General features: G+C 35.3%; 1 protein-coding gene across 6 annotated transcripts in view; it reads left to right on the forward strand.

The window, feature by feature from the left end:
- The window catches only part of ERC2 (ELKS/RAB6-interacting/CAST family member 2), a 521662-nt gene that overhangs the window by 63986 nt on the left and 436888 nt on the right, over positions 1-20788 (forward strand). For 4 of the 6 annotated variants that reach the window (XM_040593123.1, XM_040593126.1, XM_040593124.1 and 1 more), the window contains 2 exons: positions 10019-10042; positions 10673-11089. In XM_040593123.1, the coding sequence (XP_040449057.1) occupies positions 10019-10042; positions 10673-11089 (441 nt within the window). The remainder of the gene's footprint in view (positions 1-10018; positions 10043-10672; positions 11090-20788) is intronic. The other 2 variants (XM_040593127.1, XM_040593128.1) reach the window with 1 other exon arrangement.

Consider the following 20788-nt stretch of genomic DNA (forward strand, 5'->3'; position numbering starts at 1 on the left):
ATTTCTGTATTGCTAACAAGTTTGTAACTGATTTTGTGGAATACATTTTTTTTTTAACTTGTAGTTATGGTGAGACTGAGACAAATGATAACTATCGTTTTTCAGACACTTCAGGTACATGTTGGCAGGTTTGCAGACTGGGGAATGGCCAGTAGCCTTTCTTATTGAAAGTTCAGTTTGTACGTCTGCTTCTTTACTCATTGGTTTGAGACTGATGCCAGGGAAGAATCTCTTCATATCCCCTTCTTACACAGTAGGATTTCCAGTGCCTGGAGGCATCCATCTCTTTATTGCTAATGTTTTCTGAACAAGAAGTAGTAAAATGATATAGTACTATTAATAGCATTTATCGGAAGTTATCCTATATTGGCACTATGAATTACTGTAATTTCCGTATGTACAGTATTTAGTATAGGAAATACTCATGGAAACTCTGTGAAGTATTTATTGAGTTTTATGGCTTTTCTTAAATGTTAGTCAGAAACATTGTTTTTGCAGTAACAGTCATCTGCAGGTGAAGGCTGGTGACCTTCCTGGTCTCTGCTTAAGAGTACAGTTGAAATGGTTCAGAACATCCCCTGTTCTGAGCTACTGCAGAGGTATTCAAAATCCCAGAATGTTCAGGACCTAATACTGTTTGCAACTTGTCCTAGCATCAGGGACAACTGAAATACTGAAGAGTGCTACTCAGAGGAAAGAAATAAACCTTGGGTTTAAGGCTCTGAGGAATTAAAACTTTTAATGACATCCATGGAAGGTGTTAGAATGTTATATATATATATATATATAAAAGTCTGCCAGAAATATTTGAAATAGCAATATCCTTGAAAATTTTGTGGATGTTCACTTACTTGGTCTCAGTTATTTGGCTGCTAGTGTTTCAGAAGCCTTAAATAGGAATTCTGTCCATAAGGCTGAATCTGTTGTTTCCCATTAACATGCTCAATTATACGTGATCTTAATTCAACAATATTGTGGACTGTCACTCATGTTCTAAATATTGTCCTTTGACATTTTTGTGGTGGAATAGTAATGTGATAGTGTCTTTTTGTCTTTTTGCATCTTCAATATACAGTTTATATATGGCAAAAAAAGTTTTCTAAGACTTGCATAATATTGCTGGAATTATTTGTTGGAAGTTACTCAACACTTTCTTTTAGGGAGTGAGTTAATGGAAGCAGTTTTAGTTGTTGGCAATTTGAAATATTTAGTATTAATATTCACATTGCTGAAAACCAAGTGACTGGCCTAAAAGAAATTTCCAATTTAAGGAACAGGTCAAGGCCTTTCTGAGAAAGAGTGCATGTGCTGGGCTTATTCAAAGGCATGCAGATGAGAGCTGATTAATGCCCAACACTGAAAAGAGGTAAAATACCACAAAAGTATACTGCTTGTTTTCTTAGGTGAAAATGTTAGAATGGAAACACCAGAAATAACTTACCTTAAAGGCTAATAGGAATAATTTCAGTAGTGACTTTGATGAATGAGACACATGAAATAGACCAGACATAATTAAAAGCATTAAGGCTACACTTGTTTGATCTTACTGGTAGAAAAAAAAAAAAAAAGGATTCTTTTGACCCTTAAACAAGACATAAAGCAGAGGTGCTGACCGCTTATAATCATTAATGAACCCAGATGCACTTTTCATAATAAGAGGTGTGTTAAAATATAGTGTGTTGGCTAAATTCCATGTGATTTAGGAACCTACTCTGGGTATGGCACTTTTGCTGTTCTGGGCATTAAATACATAACCACCCGCTAATTATAACCATAACAAAAGAGTAAGATAATGCTATTTGAATAAAAAGCTTGTCATTAAATATTGCTATGCTGGAAAAAAATACCTGCTTTCTTCATGGAAACTTGAACTTATTAGAAATCAGGAAGGAAATTATTTTTTTCTGAGTTTCCTCCAATTTTTGGTTAAAGTATAACAAGCAAAATTTCAATCAGTTCTACATAGTGCAATGTTTTGTTAATGAACAACACTTTGCTCACTGAGTCTTTAAAGTTTTTTACTCACAAGATTATAAGAGCTCTGTGTGTGTCTGCAAGAAGAATCTTGTCCAAATAGAACCTATTGAAAATACTTGATGATTTACTGTAAATCTTTGCCTTCCGAAAACAAGTGATTATTACTTCAGAGTTATATTTATGATAAATCTTTTTTGATAGGGAAGTTCTAACAGCATAGAAGACACTATAAAAAAAAGGGCTTCCAGAAGTACCAGACAGGGCATCAGCAGAATTGCAAAATTACTGTTCCCTTTAGATAAAAGGCTGAGGAGATAACTGGAAATCTGCTGTTTTATGAGCGAGAGAGAGCTGGGAGTGATGTATTGTTTTGCTTTTTGATTTTTTTTTCATCTTGTATCTCTTCATTAACAGTGTGGTTTGGGGGGTGGGGTTGTTGGAGGATGGAATTTTCTTTCTTCTTTGGGAAAGGTTTTGGGTACTTTTCACTTTCCTAGACTTCTGCTGTCATGATGTGAAGCTCTGGGGATTCTGTTCTGTGACTGCAGTTACTCCTGGGATTAGCTGTAGGACTGAGATTCTGCTCATCTTTGGTAAACCATGAACAGTCAGAATATAAATTGAAAGGATTGGTTGTGTAGAGCCTAGGCCTCGTCAGAAATCTTGTGCGTGGAGGGTAAAGATTTACGGTCCCAGATGGTCTAAAAGCTTCTTTAGAGAACCTGAAGTACTTCAATCCTTAAACAATCCCCAAACAGAAATTATTTATCCTGGCAAGAAAAAATTACGAGAGAAAATGCAGTGCATTAGAGGATGGAGGATTTCTCACGTATATAGTTATTTTATCTAATGAGAGTAGTTTTTAAATTGAATGCAAAGATTTATCTGTGAGTGTTCAGGACTTCTAAAACTTGCATTGTTCTTACCTAAGTAGCTAATGTTACAGACACAGTGTTGGGGGGAAAAAGTAATAATCTGCTTTTCTGAAGCTAACTTTGATTTCTAGGCCTTGTTAAAATGTATTTTGTTTTTCCCTCTCGCTAAGTTGTAATAAGTAATCTTGAAACAGATTCTTCCAGATGTGTTCAGATTGGTCAAAATTTGTGTTAATGGGTGATTTTCAGTCAACTAAAATATTATTTAGCGATTCTGACATTGCTCAGCCCTAAAAACATGCTAGCAGCATTTTTCTGAAGGGAAGAGGGGAAAAACGGAGGCCATAGTCTTGTCATAACAGCATGACTGGGCTGTTTAAAAGTTGTAACAGTACTAGTAGTGATCATCTAAATACAAAACCTTGCATTTTGATCTGATACTGATGACTCTGCATGTTGAATTAAAGCTTTTTTTTTTAATAACATAAGCTTGATATGGGCATTTTTGTGAACATGTATCTCTGCAGATTACTCCCATCAAGGCTTTCTTTTGACTTCTTACATTTCTAAAAGTCCTTTCCTCTTGGCCATCTGGTTCTCATGATTACAGGCTACAAGATTTGACCCATGAGTATTAAAGTGATTTTTATCAATGGGAGAAAATATATAGATTAATTCAAATTTTCTAGGTTAAAGGAACTAAGGAGGAAGGTTGTACTGAGTTTTGCTCATGAGATACTACTTTAATCAAGGTACACCATAACTGAATTCTTATTGGTAAATGTGGACTGAGGTAAAATGTATTGTGTCTCCACAGAGATAAGGCTGTGGTATGACTGTGGTTAAAGCTGGTTGATAAATATAAAAAATCCTCCACTGAATAAATAACTCAGCAAATAGTATTCAGTAGCTTTCTTCAGAGGAAAAAAATATGGAAGTATTGCATTTTAGAGCCAAGGTGAATTTGAAAGACCTGAAATGAGATCACACACTGCAGAAGTCATTTGCTATGCTGGAGAAATGTAGTGGAAGAAAGGAGGAAAGGATTATAGAGAGAAGTATTTCAGACATAGAGTTAGCTTTTTTTCTGCCCCAGTATAGTCCAAATTAACAAATGAACTTCAGTACTTGAGGTGGATTTGTGGTACTGTAAATATCTGTTATGAAGAAATGTTATTTGACAGAATGACAAACTGTATCTGTGAGAGCAAGCCTACTTAGGGCAAATGGCAAACAAAGGAAATAAAAAATGACATCTCTTGGCCCACAGCAAGCCAGGGAATTGGGCAAGAAATATATTTATAGATTGTGCCTTAAGAATTAGGTGCAAAACTACTATGAAACTTGCAATACTAAAACATTTTAACTTACAGGTACCCCTCAGTTATAAATGGAGATGTGGTTTTGTACAGTGACCTCAGGTTTTTTAGGCAATCCTTAGGCTGTAGTTGTTTTTCACCACAATATTTGTGTGAGAAGACCCAGAGATGCTGACTGAATAGTAATGAAGTCTAATAGTTTGGTTTAAATATAATGTCTGTATTAAGAAATGCAGATTTAAATCTACAACAAGTTTCCTTATTTAACTTGAGAAGGAGGATATTAAGGGCAAGTTTAGGGAAGGGATAGAGCAGCTTGTAGGCACCCACCACTGTCCTTTTTGATGCCTGACATGGGGCAAGAGACAATGGCAGTTTTCTATTGTGTGCTTTTTGGTTTTCTCTTACAGAAGAAAATAAAGATTTGCATATTTGTCCTTAACAATCTTTAATTATAAATATTTGTAAATCTGATGCTCGTACTTGTTTGTGTAGCAACTGAAGTTAACATACAAATTGGTTTAGATCAGTTCATAAGAAAGCTATAAGTAGTTTGTTACCTTTCAATGGTAGATCTTCATACAGTGAAAGAATGACAATGGATCAGTGGCAGATTATAGAATAAATAATGAAGTATGATTTTAGAAAATGAGAGTATAGTTGATAGTATAATTTTCTTTTATACTAGTTGAGATGTATTCGGTTATAGTTGTAGCTTCTCTACAGTGTACAGTTACACAGTAAATTGTTTTCCGGTCTTCTGTGTCATATATTTGCCAACTGTGAATAGGCTAGACTATATCAACTGATCCAGCTGTCTAAATTCTCTGTTTATGTCCCAAGACACAGGACATTTTAGTTAGTACATTTTATTCCTTTCATTGCATGCACCACAGAGATAATGGGATCATGCAAGGCTGCTTAAGATATCCCATACCATCAAGAAGCTAGCTGCAGAGACTGCAGAAAACAATCAACTGTAGTTAAGAATAATTTCAGAAAAATACTGTTAGACCATGCCTTTTCAAAGATTGCAACGGATCAGAAACAACTGACTAAATCTTTTGTCATTTTTACATGTGTTAATAAAAGGGAAAAAAAAAAGTGTATTGAAATTTACAGTTTGAATTCCAGCTCTGGAAGTCTTTGTCATTAATCCATCGTGATGTGCTCCTATGTATTCCCATGCTGCCAGTTGCCTGGTGTAAGATAAGGCAGTTTAGCATCACCTCATGTCCCTGTTGCTTGGGCCTACTGTCTTCCCTGGACTCTGATTATTTCTTCTAGACTTGCAGGGTTTTGCTGTCAGTTGGTTTTCACTTTGTCAGATGATTTGATCATCACATTATATGGAAGTTCTGGCATTGAGAGGACAGAGACTATTATCACAGTGGTTGTTACTTGTCAATTGCTGTAAAGCCAGGTAAGAGGGTCCCAGAAGATAAAGCTAATAAGTTTTGTCCTTATGTTTGGAGTGGGAAAGAAACAGGAGAATCAGGAGCTAAAGGTGCAGTCATAAGAAATAGGAACTAGAAGTCAATAAAAAGAGAGTGGGGAGTGAGAGGGGAGAATTGAGGCATTAGGTGGGGAAAAAACACTCAAGTCCCATAAAGTAGCTATAGCTCTTTTTGGATGAAGTACCAAAATAACAAATCATCTTAAACAACAGAAGTAGTTGTTTTAAATCTAGTGGATGATCTTGCTATCACCCTCTTTAGTCATAGTCCTGTACTGAATTATTTAGAGCAGAAACAATCAAAGAACATACTTGGAATCCTTCAGCAGCTCTGGTGTCCAAATTTGAGTGATTCCTGTCTGACAAATTAGCCTGTTAGTTTATCACTGCATTACAAAAAAACCCAAACAAACAACCCTACTTGCATAAATTGTATATGGATGGATGTATATTTCAAAATCCATCACTGGATGATAACATAAGACCACTTTCTGCCACAAAAACCTTCAAGTTGGCTTTCGCAATCAAGACAGCCCCATCTATAATTTCTTCCTTGACCTTACCCAAGGTTTGTCACTTCTTTTCATGTTAGTAGCAGGCGATTTCTTATGTGACGGTAGACTGGATTCTTCAACATGTTCTTTGCTTTTGGTGCTGGGGTGATGATGCAAAGCATGAGAAGCTGTATACTTCTGCAGGTGGACTAACAATTTTAAATCAGTGAGACCCCTTGCAATTTCCTTTTCTTCCACTGTTCACTATATACCTAAGGCTTTGGGATGCTCTGAAAGTGCTTACGTGCTCTGGCCCAAGGTATTCTGTGGCAAGGCAGTTCTCTGCAGGCAACTCCTTTGGGAATAACCAGTTGGCGCAGGTTAGAGGAACTTGTGTAGAACTTGGGGAATGCCATTAATTCACCTTCCTTTCATAGTTTTGTTTCAGTTTATGGGGGCAAATGTTGAAAACCTCACTATGCTTAATTCAGAGAAAGATTAATGGAAACTCCTGTGCAGTTCCATGAATTGCCTCTTGGAGTTGGGCTATAGAGAAGGAATGAAAAAGTTCTGAAAGAACTATTTATCTATTACCAAGAATTGGGATGCAAATATTTCTGATCAACTGGTCTGTTCTTAATAGAAATTATGAAAAATATGAAAGATTTTGATTTTTTTTAAATTTCCATAAAGTTCTATGTCTATGTAATGACAGCAGTGTGACATACTCACAGCACTCCTACATTCCTCCCCCACTGCAATTAATTATCCAGTTTCTTCCCACCCTCACAACATTTGTTCTTTCCTTTTCTTAGCTAGCTGCAGATACAAAAATCTGTGTCAGTACAAGTCTAAATCTGGTCTGTCATGTTCAAAGACAGTTCTAAGTTTTGAAGGTGTACAAAAATGGATTCTTTTATGTCAAAGTAAGCAGTAGTCTGCCACAGTTGAAGCTGTTAGTTTTAACATAATTACTGAGAAGCAGCCACAACTGCTGTTGTGCTTAGTGAGAAACATGGTTATGCGAAGAACCTAAGAACTGCACACATAGGTTGGTGTGGGACAGAAAAGGAAGTTGTCTGGCTTATCTTAACCAGAACTGCTGTTTGAGTTCTGAAATCTAATTATTTGTGAGTTGGTTGAACAGTTTGGGTTTTACAGCTTGCATTTGGAAGGGTTGTATGTGAGCAATGTGTATATTCTCTGCTTTTATTTTTGTCTTTGAACATTTTAAATATTTTTTAAATTGGTTTCTAAAAATTTAGTTGTTTTTTTTAATGTGGACTTGCAGAATATCCATATTTAGAAATTTTTCTTCTAGAAAAAGAAAAGTCTTATAGACATATAGGCATTTGTTGTATGGAGACTGGTAAAACATTTATTTGTACATAGTTTTTTAGCATCAAGTAATAATTTAAAATTAGGAGGACATATCTTAATTACTCAGACTGGAGAAAACAATTCTTTTCTTTTGACTATTTCTAGACTACTGGTAGTTGCTGAATATCCTTGTTGCTTAGTAGTGAAATAATTTTGGAATGCAGAGGATTTACTTTACTGTGCTTATGCAAAGGAAATTTTGTGTGTTATTTCAGCCAGTAATTCTTTTTAAGAATGTATAGATACAAGATTCATTCTTCAAATAAATGCCCTGGGGCTGAAGCTCTGGCTGATAGCTGATGTGGACACCAAATTGAAAATTAATTAAAAGGGAAATTTCTTTATATAATGTTGAATGAAATGCTTGATCAAAAGGAAGCATTTCATTTAGAAAAATTCTAACTTCATTAAGAAAAGGACAATTTTAAATAAAACCCCTAAACTTCTAGTTTGCAAACATAAACGAAAATATTTCTTGAATTATTTTAAGCTTTTAAGATGTGCTGTTTGCCAAGCTTGATGCAAAATTATGAATAGTTTAAATGAATACAAATCCATTCCATAATTACTCATCCGAAAATTTTCAGTAAGCTCTAACCAAGGCTTCCTTCCATAACAGGAGTCATAGAATCATAAAATAGTTTGGGTTGGAAGGGACCTTTAAAGGTCAACTAGTTCACCCCCCCCCTGCAATAAGCAGGAACTTGTTCAACTAGACCAGGTTGCTCAGAGCCCCATCCAACCTAACCTTGAATGTTTCCAGGGATGGGGCGTCTACCACCTGTCTGGGCAACCTGTTCCACTGTGTCGCCACCCTCACCTCACCATAAAAAGAATCTTCCTTATATCTAGTCTAAATCTGCTGTCTTTTAATTTAAAACTATTGCCCCTTGTCCTATTGCAACAGGCTCTGCTGGTAGTCTGTTGCCATCTTTCTTATAATCCCCCTTGAAGTCCTGAAAGGCTGCAGTAAGGTTTCCTCTGAGCCACCTTTTCTCCAGGCTGAATAACCCCAACTCTCTCAGCTTGTCCTCACGGAGAGGGGCTGCAGTCCTTCATTCATACTGTATTGGCAGGTTAAGGTAATTACAAAAATTATGTCCCTGTGACTTAACATCGTGAAAAAACCTCTAAAAAGAAATGTTTTTCATTCTGTTTACTTTATCATTGCCTTCCCCTGTCTTTGTTAATTCACTCATTCACAATAATCATTGCATTTTTACTATTTGAACATTTGATTTGGATTTATGCACTGAATTTCTGTGCTAAAACTGTCAGTCTTGGGGTCATAAACACTCAGTATATTAGTAGATATAGGTATATTAAAGCAGGGAAGATTGCTGCATCTAGAGGAGTTTTGAGTTTATTGGGAGCTTTTAATTTATATAAATGAAAAGATGATGAGATTAAGAAAATGTAGAATTACCATTAAATAAAGACAGAGCTGTAAATGAGTAGCTCTACATTTGTATGCTTTTAACTGACTGAGCACCTAATAACATGCAAATATTAAAATAATTAAGATCTAGATGTTTATTGAAACAGTATTATTTAATGATAGAACAGATTCAAAGTGTCGAACTACAGAATTCTATGACTGGTGATACTTTTTTCCATTTGAAATAACTGATAAAAGGTGTGATTTCAAAAGGTTATTTTCTTAAGGTTTCTCATTTAGTTTAAATTGTTACAGAGTTTTGGATGTAATTGTGCTAAAATGAAGACAGTATCAAACAATGTTTTGTTTGGGTTTTTTTGTTGTTGTTGGTTGTTGTCTATTTTTTGTTTTGTGTTTTTGTTGTATGGTGGTTTTTTTAATAGAATGTGGACTTGCAGAATAGCCATATTAATGCAAAAAAGTCTGGTGCCATGTGTTTAAGTCCCCGAATTCCTGCAATTAAATTTCTTCTAGTACAGACTGAATTCAGGAATTCATAATTCTATAAAGCCAGTATGCTGCGTAGGCAGTGAATAAATAGAGGGGAAAAACAAGAAGAAAAACAAATAACCAGATAAAAATATAATCTGACATGAACATCAGAAACCATAGTAATTCAGGATAATTATCCATGTTCCAACCTTAACATGGGCAAAATCCTTTTTGATTTTGATTTTAATTTGTGTTGAAGAAGGAGTGCAAGATTTGCCTCTTAAACAGAGAAAGACCCCTGTACTCAGATGCAGTACAGATAATTTAGGACAAATTACTGTGTTTTGAAAAACCTTACAGTGTAAAAGAACATTAAGATAAAATAGGAGTGTTATTCACTGCGCAATTGATTATATCTGATACGTTTTTGTTTGTCACATCTGTTGAGTAAAGTCTGCCTATAGTTTAGGTTTATATATGAGTACTGTGTAGTTGTTGGTGCCTTTCTGTATAACTCAATAAATTATTTTTTTCTGTTGAAGGTACTTTTTGTTGAACTCAGTTCTTTCTGTTGAACCTCCTTTGCTTGCATCTGACGTTTATTTATGTTGATTTTGCTTCATTTTTTCATTTACCATGCTGTTCAGTTTTTGGATGCCAGGAGAACAAAGGTTTGTCCACTATTTGCAGTCAACTTATTTTATAAAATTCACTATTGCTTATTGTGTTTTTTTGTTTGCTTGTTAGAGATACAGTAATCCTGTTTACTAAACATGTTCATAGCTGTAGTTACCAAAAGAAAAAAACCAAGACCTACCAGGTACAATTCAGCCCCTCCCACAATCCTCCTTTAATTATAGTGAGTACTTTGATTGACTTTATAAACAACAGTACTGTTGAGCACCGTGAAGGGCAGATTTACCTTTAGTCTATGAAATAATTTAGAAAACATGGAATACTGAGTCTTGCAGCTTTGTAGGTACATATTGACTGTACTAATGGATGTGTCACTTCCCAGTGTTTGGGTTTGTTGGTTTGCCTTTGCTATTTATTTTATCTGTAGCTGACACTATTTTGTGTGTGTTTGTTTTAGTCTTTTTTTTTTTTTTCTCCAGAAGCACTTGAAAAGATACCATTACAAATACTGTGACATGCTTTTGCTATTTTATAAGGTCATTTGATATACTTTCATCATTGATTCTAACAAATTTTTGTAACAATGTACAACAAAAGTTCAATCAAAGACTAATACTGCATTCAGGTCCTAAATTGATTTTTTTTTTCTTTTTTCTTTATTGCAGCATCTGCAAATGACAATCCAAGCACTGCAAGATGAGCTTAGAACCCAGAGAGACCTTAACCATCTTCTGCAGCAAGAAAGTGGAAACAGAGGGGCTGAGCATTTTACTATTGAGCTCACAGAGGAGAATTTTCGAAGACTTCAAGCAGAACATGATAGACAAGCTAAAGAGCTCTTCCTGTTGAGAAAAACGCTAGAAGAGATGGAGCTTAGGATTGAAACACAAAAGCAAACACTAAATGCCAGAGATGAATCAATAAAAAAGCTGCTGGAAATGTTGCAGAGTAAAGGTTTGCCATCTAAAGGAATGGAAGATGACAATGAGAGAACTCGAAGGATGGCAGAGGCTGAATCTCAGGTTAATCATTTAGAAGTGATTTTAGATCAGAAGGAGAAGGAAAACATGCATCTTAGAGAGGTAAAGAAAAACTAATTTATTTGTTTAAAAGATATTGTCAAAGTACTTTTTGCAGTTTTAGAAATATAGAGTATCTCAGTTTTTTACTGCTCTCATTTTTTTCATAAAAAATAGCATACATTTGTTTTGCATCTGTAATAAATACACAACAGGACTGTATAATATTTGAAAGCAAGTATAAGAAATTATGGAAGAAAAGTAATCAGGGCTTATCTCTGACATTGTTGCTTTGTGTAGTTTCTATGTTCTTTGTATTTTGAACAAATCAGTGTTTGGCAAACGAAGACCAGAACTATTGAAGAGGGAAGTAACCCCTGCTGCTGCTATAAACTAAATAGTCGTGACTGCATGTTACTTTTGTGTTTGATTTCATACCCCTTGTGTTTGAAATGAGTGTTTTAGAATGTTTTGCCTTCCATATAAACAAAGGTTTCTGCCTATGTGCATTTCTAATAAATTTTCATGTGTGGTACCCTGACTTTTTAGGTAAATATACCACATAATATTGCCACATTAAAACATTGGAGTGATGGCTGCACTGTATCTTATCCTTAATTTGATCCCAAGCCCATCCACACCAGCTGCCCATATCACTTGCGAATGCATTTTTAAGACTGGATTTAGGATGATTGAATTGTACATACAGTTCAAAGAAAATCTGGCTTGGTGTCAAGCCCAGCTGCCCCTCTGCATCCCAGCAGCCCATCATCATTATCGTGTGACAAGCGTCAGGCAAACAAGCCTTGTGGGGCTTCCTCAGACAGGCCCTGTTGCTTCCTGCTAAGAAGGTTGGCAGCTGCAGGGAGGTAGTGTGCAAGCTACCCACGCAAGGGAAATCAGGAGAAACCTTTCTGTTTCCTTAGAAATTTGGTAAATGTAGTCTGATTGAACTTCCAGTCTAGCTAAATGCCATATTGCTGGATAGATCAAAATGTGAATAAAATTAGTACAAGAGCATAGAAAACTATTATTGTCTCCTGTATATCACTGAACATGCGGATGCTAGAGATTAAGAACAGCTATTTACATCTATAGAATGTTGTCAAAATATTTTCTTTTGATATGGACAAATTCTCTTCTGTTTAGCATATGGCTTCTTTAGGTTTTGTTTTCAACACCCCCCCCTTTTTTTTGTGTGTGTGTCTTTAACATACAATATGTGTTGAGGACTCAATGGTATCTGTGGCCCATCCGAACCTTGGAAGCTGGAAAATTTGCAAGGCACAATGATACTTTTTGGTTAAGTTTTCTTGTTAGGGTGTGAAACCTGAATCTTTTTACAGGCAGAATTTTAATTAAAAAGTAGTGCCACCCATTAACGAAGTCTGAAAGTCAATGGATCCTGAAAGGAGTTCTGCAAGGAGTTAATAATACTGAGATTGTGATGAAGGAGGATTGTGGGAGAAGTTCTGTAAACCAGCAGACAAGTTTATGGAATTAGATCTGCTATTCTTGGAGCAGTACATGCAGTCTGTTTCAAGGATGGATGATTTCTGTTTATTATTTGTTTTTTTATGTGATTGTATTTCACCTGTTGCACCAGTATCACTTTGCCAGTCCTAATTTGGGTATGTATTGGACATGAATAAATTTGCAGCAGAAATTTGAAGGTTTGTATTTAGCACAGTAGTTAAGAGTAGTGAGAGAAATAGAACTAAATAGAGCTTAAAAAGTAGATAAAATACAAGCTTCCAAGTCAAGTCCTTGGGCATCCAATTTATTGATTAGTCCAAGGAATACTGAAAGGAGATCATATTGCTACCTACAGACTGTGCATGTTTCTCCTATATTTATATTGAATTAATTTTATATTTCAGATTTCTTCTCAGGTTACCCTCAGGGGCCAGGAGAAAAATTATTTCTCCCTCAGTTTGTATGAGGATAATAGAGGCTGTCTTTTGTCTGGAGTGATGCAAGTACAGAATGGGATTTATTGGAGTTGCTGCTTATGACATGCTGATATGTCTTGAAGACTTTGGTAGCTGGTCAAGGTTTAAAAATCTACTAGGTCTGTTGTCTGGAATCTTTCCTTGTCAGATTGGCCTGAACTATCTAGTGATGTGGAGATTTTGGTGAACAGTATCCTTGCTAATATAAAAATTCTGGGCTTTGGAAGAAGTTTGTCTCTCCAGCTCTCTTCCTGTTACATATGATATTTAATTTTTTTTTCCTGGTTTTTTTTTTTTTTTCCTTTGCGTATTTGAAGTTTGTTGTGGGGAGCTTGGAGGAACAAAGTGTAGGGTGTATGAACTCTTTAGAAACTAAATGTTTAGTAGATGCCTGCTTGTTTTTCCAGGAATCTGTGTTTGATTTTTCGATTGAGTTCTTGGAAAATGTTCTGAGGTTCAAATTTTGTCTTTTGATGTCTTGTTGTGGGAAGTTGTCTGCATGCTTTGAGGGAATATCAGATATTCTGTATAGTTTTATCCTTTGTTAGAAGTCCAAATGGACCAACTTTTGATCTGCATGTGTAGCTTGGTAGAGTTCTTGTCATTCTGCAGTGCTGATTTGAATTGCTGTCACTGCATGTAGTCTTCATCATGCATAATACAGTTTTCCAACACATAATACAGTGATAAAAACCAGGAATGACTGTGTTGAATCTTCTGCAGTAGTCTTCTCAGTGGATTGATATTTTTTTTTTTTACTAGTGTTTGTAAATTTTCGTCCTAACTGTCTAAATGACCTTGCCGAGTTACTGGATTTTTTTTTTTCCCTCAAGAGAATGCTTTAAAAGAAAACTGGAACTTGGATACATTTTTAATTAATTCCATTCATGAATTACTTAGTATTGAGTCAAATTGTGTTAATCTTTCTATATTTTTTAAAAAATGTTTGTCATTTTAGAATTTCATCTAAAATATTCTGCTTTCTGTATTTTTACAGGTTGGAGTATAGAGCTCGTGTGTTGACTATATTTCTGAGAAACTAGTAGGTTTTCATGTGTAACGTACTGTTTGATAAAATCCTGAACACTTGCTTCTTTTTTTTTTTTTAATTGGTTCTGCTATTTGACTTTCTGCCACTGCAAGTTAAGGAAGATAAACTTCTTTGTAGCAGCAAATTAAGCTATTCAAAGAACTGAGTTTTCTAGTGTGTCAATTTACCCATGCAGTGATAGATTCTGCTGTAGTCTCCAGTGGAAAGAGTGCTATCTATGGGGGAAAAAAAGTGGAATATGGAAAAAATAATGGAAGACTACTGATCTTCTACAGCCTCAACACTATGTTAAAAGGCATATCTAAATCAACTTCTCATAAGCTATGGAGTTGGTATTTAGTTTAAAAATACATTCAGTCTGAAGTTTTTCAGTTCTTGAAATATAATTGTGTACCATCCTGTTACCTTTTAAATCCTAGCTGAAGAAAGGCCAAGTTTTAAATGTATTTTGCTGAGCTTTTGAACACATTTTCCTGTAATGCAACCATATCTTTCTCCCTTACGCTGTTCATTTCTTTGCTCTTTAAAATAGTGCCAAAGCTGGAATCCGTAGTCTTTCTTGTTCATTCACAGCCTTTTAGATCTCTCAAATGGTGGAATAGAAACCTAATGGATGAGAAGCAGAGGAAATTGATTTTGTTATTGATGGTCACTGGTGGGTGGAATTTTGACCAAACCGGACAATTAAACTAACATGATGTGAAAGAAGCTGAAGAAACTGGTTGTGAAACATTGGCAATTAAGGATAGCCTCTTCTACACACTCAGCGAGTCTCCAGTGGCTGTCAATTCTATCTACTTAACGTGCACCCCCCAAGCACTGATCACACTAGGAATTGAATAGTAAGGGATATGTTCTTTGTTATTTCAGAGCTCCTTTTGTCTAACTAGTAACATTTTTCAAAGTTTACTTAACTAGCTAGAGAGAAATAACTTTTCTTGCCCTTCAGTCTCTACCACTTTGTCAATTATGAAATGTTTCTCATTAATTTTCTCCCCATTTCATGTTAAACATATGTTACCAGAAACCAATATCCTACTGGTTTGATTCAAAATAATTTGCCAAATATCCAAGAATAATGAAAAAATTTCTCTGTCTTAAGCCATTGATTCTTTTTTTTCTGTGAATAGTTGTAGCAGAACTTTATAATACAGCTGCCTTCAAAGATCTGGAATTTCTCTAGGCCTTAGATTATATTGCTTTGAGAAGGTACAGGAAGCAGAAATACACACAGCTAGTGTATCAGAGGCATAGGATCAACTTTGGAAAATAAAACAACCCATTTTTTCCCTTGTTTTCATATTCATAGCAGATTTGGACTGACTTTGGTGTGTTAACTAACTGGCCCTCAAAGACTGTACTGTTCTGCAGTATGCAGTCATCTACATCTTTAAACTTTGTTCCCCAGAGGCAAACTTGTGATGACAGGTTTACTCAAGTTTTGTATTTGAAGGTCTTAGGAATGGCAAATTTGAGGCTTACTATACAGGCGGAGGGCACTTAAGTGAAGTTGGAATCCTGCTCTTTTACAGGAGTAGCAAAGAATGTCAGTGTCGGTAAGGTTCGTTAAAATGTTGGGAAATAAGGTATGCAAAAAATGGGTTTAGATTTCTTCCAATGTATTAAGGAATTTAAAATCTAGGCAATAAGCTTTCACAAGGATAGCTAGATTGCCAGCTTTGCAATAGTTATAAGAAAAGTTTCCTTAGTTGCTGATATGCAAAGCAAGAAAGAACAAATAAAACTCTGAATAGCAAAAAGTGTGAGCATGTGTTTCTGCTTCAATTTTGGAGATGCAGGCTATTGAGGAGAGAATGTTGAGCTCTTTTCCATGGTTTCTGAGAAGTGCCCAGTTTGCACTTTTCCATCACTGAGTTAGACTGAATCCTGTGTCTGTATCTAACTAACCTCACTTGAATATTTTTGTTAATGTTTTTCAAAGGTAGTTGAATTTTATTGATACTATCTGAGACAAAATGATACAGCATTTACTTTGGTAAGGAAATAAGGTGTCTTGTATGGAACAAGGTGGTCTTTGCAAATACACACATGTATGAAAAAAGGTTGTTCTTGGGCTGGGTAATCTCCCTGTAATTATATTAATGGTTGAAAATCTGTCTTGAAGTCATAATGTCATATCATGGCATTCTTCATGTTCAGAATTAAATATCACGAAGGTCGCTAAATATACATTCCTATCAGAAAACACAAGATGCTTGCCTTTAAGTTCCTAAATTGGTTATCACATGTCTCTTCTAAAATTTTAAATAAACATTTGTTTCTCTATAACTTTGGGAGGACTGTAGGTAATATGGGGATTTTATCTTGTGGAAATCTAGCACAGATGTTTGGTATTACTTTTTTTAAACATAGTGACCACACATTATTTACCCTAAGTACCATTAAGTATTTTTTTATTATTGCTATTAAAAACTTGCCTTAGGCAAAGTCCCACTAAATATCTAGTAAAGTCAAATGTTAAAATTCCAGCAAGTATTTTATTATATATACATACATGTATATTACACATGCCCTCTCTATATAACATACAATTTGACTAAAACAGAATCTGAGATCATATAAGATTTTATATACACATTTTGACTCTTACCTTGCATGTATTTTTAAAATAATGTTGTTGCACATGGTTTAAAGCTACAGCTTTTTTATATTTAGTAGAAAGAAGAACACAGCTTCTTATTATAATTTAAAGTGTACTTCTAAACTTTCAAGGGTTTTTAAAAACTTGCTCTATCTTTGAACTCAGCTTGGTCAAATAACGAAGGCTGCTGATAGGATTTGAACTGCCATCATGAATTAGTTATTGCATGTCTTTAAAGTTATTAATGGAGCAAAGTTCCTTCTTCCACTGTGAATAGAACAGATGCTTTGCAGACTTTTGGTGTTTACTGTAAATGTCTTACACTGGAGCCAGTAGTAATTTACTAAGGAAATGCTTTATCGACACCAAACGTTTCTTCCCTGAAGTTAGTTATATAGATTAACAACCATTCTAGACTGAACCTCTTTATTAGGTTCATTAGTGCCTCTTTGCTTTTATTTCTCCTGCCTCAGCTCAAAATATTAATCTTATCAGTTGCTATAAAGACAATTACTTTCTCTCAAAATATCAATAGTAATATGTGTTTTTAAGGTGACCCCTTAAGTATACAGAAGGACTTTGCAATGTTGGCAGTCACTCCAGACATGAGAAAGTAGACAGAACCTGATTATGCTCTGGAGAACAGTTACTACTTCTAATATAGCCCATTCAGATTTTGTTATGTTCCATGATACTCTTGCCAGAGTGCTTGGTTACAGTAGTTTTTATAACTCCACGTGGAGGATTAGAAAGCTTTGTTCATTTAGAAATCAGTTTCTTTAAAGACAGGATTGCTCTTCATGACATCACCATCAGTAGTTTGGAATCCAGAATATGAAAAAACTGTCAGTTTCAAACTGACATGTCTCAGAGTAGCAACTAAAGAAATTGTTTTAGAAAAAGGGAGAGAAATCAGAGATTCATGAATAAACTGAGTTTTCTATACCTTTAAATAGAGGCTATAAGTGTTGATCCTGCCAGCGTTCCTGGAAAGTGCACCCTTCAGAAGGTAATCTGGGGACTGTCTTGAATTGCTATAAAACTAATGTTGTCCCCAGTTGTGGAAATAACACTTTTGCAGGGTTGTTTTCTTACACTTACACTTACAACTTTCAGGCTGCATGTAAACATTTTAGGGACTAGCCAATAATGAAATGGAGAAAAATGAGCTATTTTCGCTTCTATCAGAGGGTTTGTTTCCTTTCATCTTTTGTTTTAAAGTCTCCGTTCTGTAAGCATGCTGCTACTCATCTCTGTCGTAATAACTTCATTATTCTATTATGTAATTAATTTTGTTTAGCTTCATCTTCTTGTCCATACGAATAACAAGAGCCTATGCATGTGACTCACAGCTCTGACGTGTCGATGTATTTTCAGAGAAAGAATTAGAGCTGAATTTGTGGGGAATAGGGGAATGGGTTACTGTTGAATTCCTGTGTATACTTTTCTGCTTTAGATTCTCCTAAGTGCACGAAGATGCATCCAGAGGGTAGTTAATCCATGGAATGGATTGCCCAGAGTTGTTGAGGAACCTTATTGGGCTGAGGAGATACAAGACACAGATCATAAATCCCACAGAAGTTATGCTCACAACACACTTTATTATGCTGAGAAGTGCATTTGAAAGTCATTTGGTCATATTATGTGCTATCTTCAACATTTATTTTAGAATTATTTTAATTTACTAATTCTGTTCCCATTAGATAATCCATGGCTAAGACTTTCCTTAGAACAGTCACTAGGAAAAGAAAAAATTTGTCAGAGAATATGCAGAAATTTGCCACTCCTACTGAAATGGAACTGGACTGCGAGTTATGCATCTCCTTAGTTGCTCTGCCCAATGTTGACACCTAGACAGTGCTATATGATAGAAGCAGTGTTTCCTAATATTTGATCACTTCAGGGAGAAGTCATATTTCAACTTTTTTTTTTTTTTTGAGACTCTAATAAGGTAAAGTGAGTGGTTCTATGTTGTTTTTATAAAATACAATGAAAATAGATAAAGGGGGGGGGGGAAAGAAACATCATTGGAAATTAAAAAACCAAATACACAAACCAAAACAAAGCACCAATTTATTTAAGATGTACTTTTATTATATATATAGCTTATCATACACAGTGATTACCTCTTGCATCTCACTGGGATCAGTCAACTCAAAATTAAGGAAATACTTCACAGAAGAGCATGAATGTGTCTTCCAGAACTTCAGCGTGCTAAATGTAAAAAAAACACCGATCTGTCCATGCTCCATGTTGCTGATAATCTTTGCATGCCTCACAGTATATTTTTAACAAATTATCTCTCAGTGTCTGTCTTAGTGTAATACTCTTCTTCTATAGATGAGGAACATGAAGCAAAAGGTAAGTCAGCAAACTGCCCAGGTCTTCCCAGAAAATCAGTAATGAAGCAGGGGGAAGGATCTACATGAGTTCCATGTACATTCCCTGACCGCTATTATTCATTTTAGTCCACTATGTAAATGGAACTGCAGTAGCTGAAAAAGGAGTGTCTTTATTAAAAGATTTGCATTTAAATAAGAGGAATGTATATTAACGTGCTAATGTGTTGAATAAGTTTTGTTTAAAATATGAGCAACTGGAAAATGCTGTAAGCAACTGTGGTCAAATTACCTTAAGTAGAAGATAGCTGGAAATTATAAGGCTTAGCAAAAGGGTAGTGCTGATAACTGTGTGAAGCGTAGGCCCTGGGTAAGAGCATTTTCAGTTGTTAATTTAAGATGAGCTGAGTGCTTGAGGTGGAAGAGTTGATGTTAGATGTGAGATTTCTAGCAGTAGCACTGTTCCTTGCAAGCTCTCTGTTACAAGCCAGCTAGACCCGGAGAGTTCATCAGGTGACCAGTTCTGCCTAGTTCAAAGCAGTCAGTATTTTATGCATTTTGAAAATTCATGGGGATCAGTTAAATTCCAGGTGTGGGCAAGAGCATACAACCTTAACATTTGATAGCTTGAGATGCAACAAAAGGTTTTCTCTTGAGGGGAAGATCTAATATGCTGAAATGCCTTTCCTTTCTATTTTATTTCTGTTATTTACTGTCTTTCATAGTCTTGTAGGATCATGCTGGCATATTTTCTAATAAAAGAAACGTAGACCTGATTACATAGCATTAATTACATAGTATTAATGCAGGTTCTAGGCTATTCCTTATAGAGTGAAAAAAAAAAAAAAGGATTTTTCAGGATGAAGTCAAAGAAATAAGACAGTCAAGTGGGCTCTTACTCATGTGCTGAATGATTGTTCATACTTCTCAAACTAATGAACTTAATCAAACCAAATCCTTCTAACCTTCTGCTTACACTGGACACATGCAAATAATCTGTCCTACTTTTGCTGACTCCTACCTGCATTTCATATTGAGGTACAACTGACTGAATGTACTGGGGTTTTTTTTAGCTTCCTTTTGGGGCAATAGCTGTTGGACAATGTTTAGGTCAGGATATAAGATCATTAGTTAATGATATGGTCTCTTATGGCAGGTGTTGTCTTCCTACTTAAAAACATTATGAATAATTTAAGACCTTACTAAGCAAGAGTTACAGTAGCAACTCTTTACTGCAATTTAAAATGACTGACCTTCATCCAGCAGGCATAAGGAATTGGAAATGTATTTATGAGGTGGATCTCAAACTGGAACCAACTTTTTTATTCCAGATATATTGTCTTATAACACCCCAGAAGGAACATCAGTCTGAAAAATTATTCTATCATCCATTTTAAATGAAAGCTACTGTTGAATATTTTTATTATAACAGTGCTTTCCCACTGTATGAATATTTCCAGAAGAATATTGGAAGAAGACACTGAGAATCTGAGTAATTTAAGTTATTGTTAAAGTTGCTGTAAACTGGCATCTCTTTTGCTTACCACCTCCTGCATCATCTCACAAGAAAACCTTAGAACTCTGTAGCGGAAAATGAAGGTTTTCTAAAATAATAGGTTGAAGAACACTCACTGTTCTAAATCCATTATACTCAAATAAAATCCTTTATACTTAAATAGCTCCAAGAGCAGAATAAGGTTAGCTAACCCTGTTTTGCCATTTTCAGGGCTAGTCTTCTAAAACAAAACTGCCATTTTAGCACATAACAGGTTTTAGCTAAGTTGAGTCTCCTTTGTCCTAGGAACCATGCAGCATTTT

Source organism: Falco naumanni, chromosome 4, assembly GCF_017639655.2.
Source record: "Falco naumanni isolate bFalNau1 chromosome 4, bFalNau1.pat, whole genome shotgun sequence".
Classification (NCBI taxonomy): domain Eukaryota; kingdom Metazoa; phylum Chordata; class Aves; order Falconiformes; family Falconidae; genus Falco; species Falco naumanni.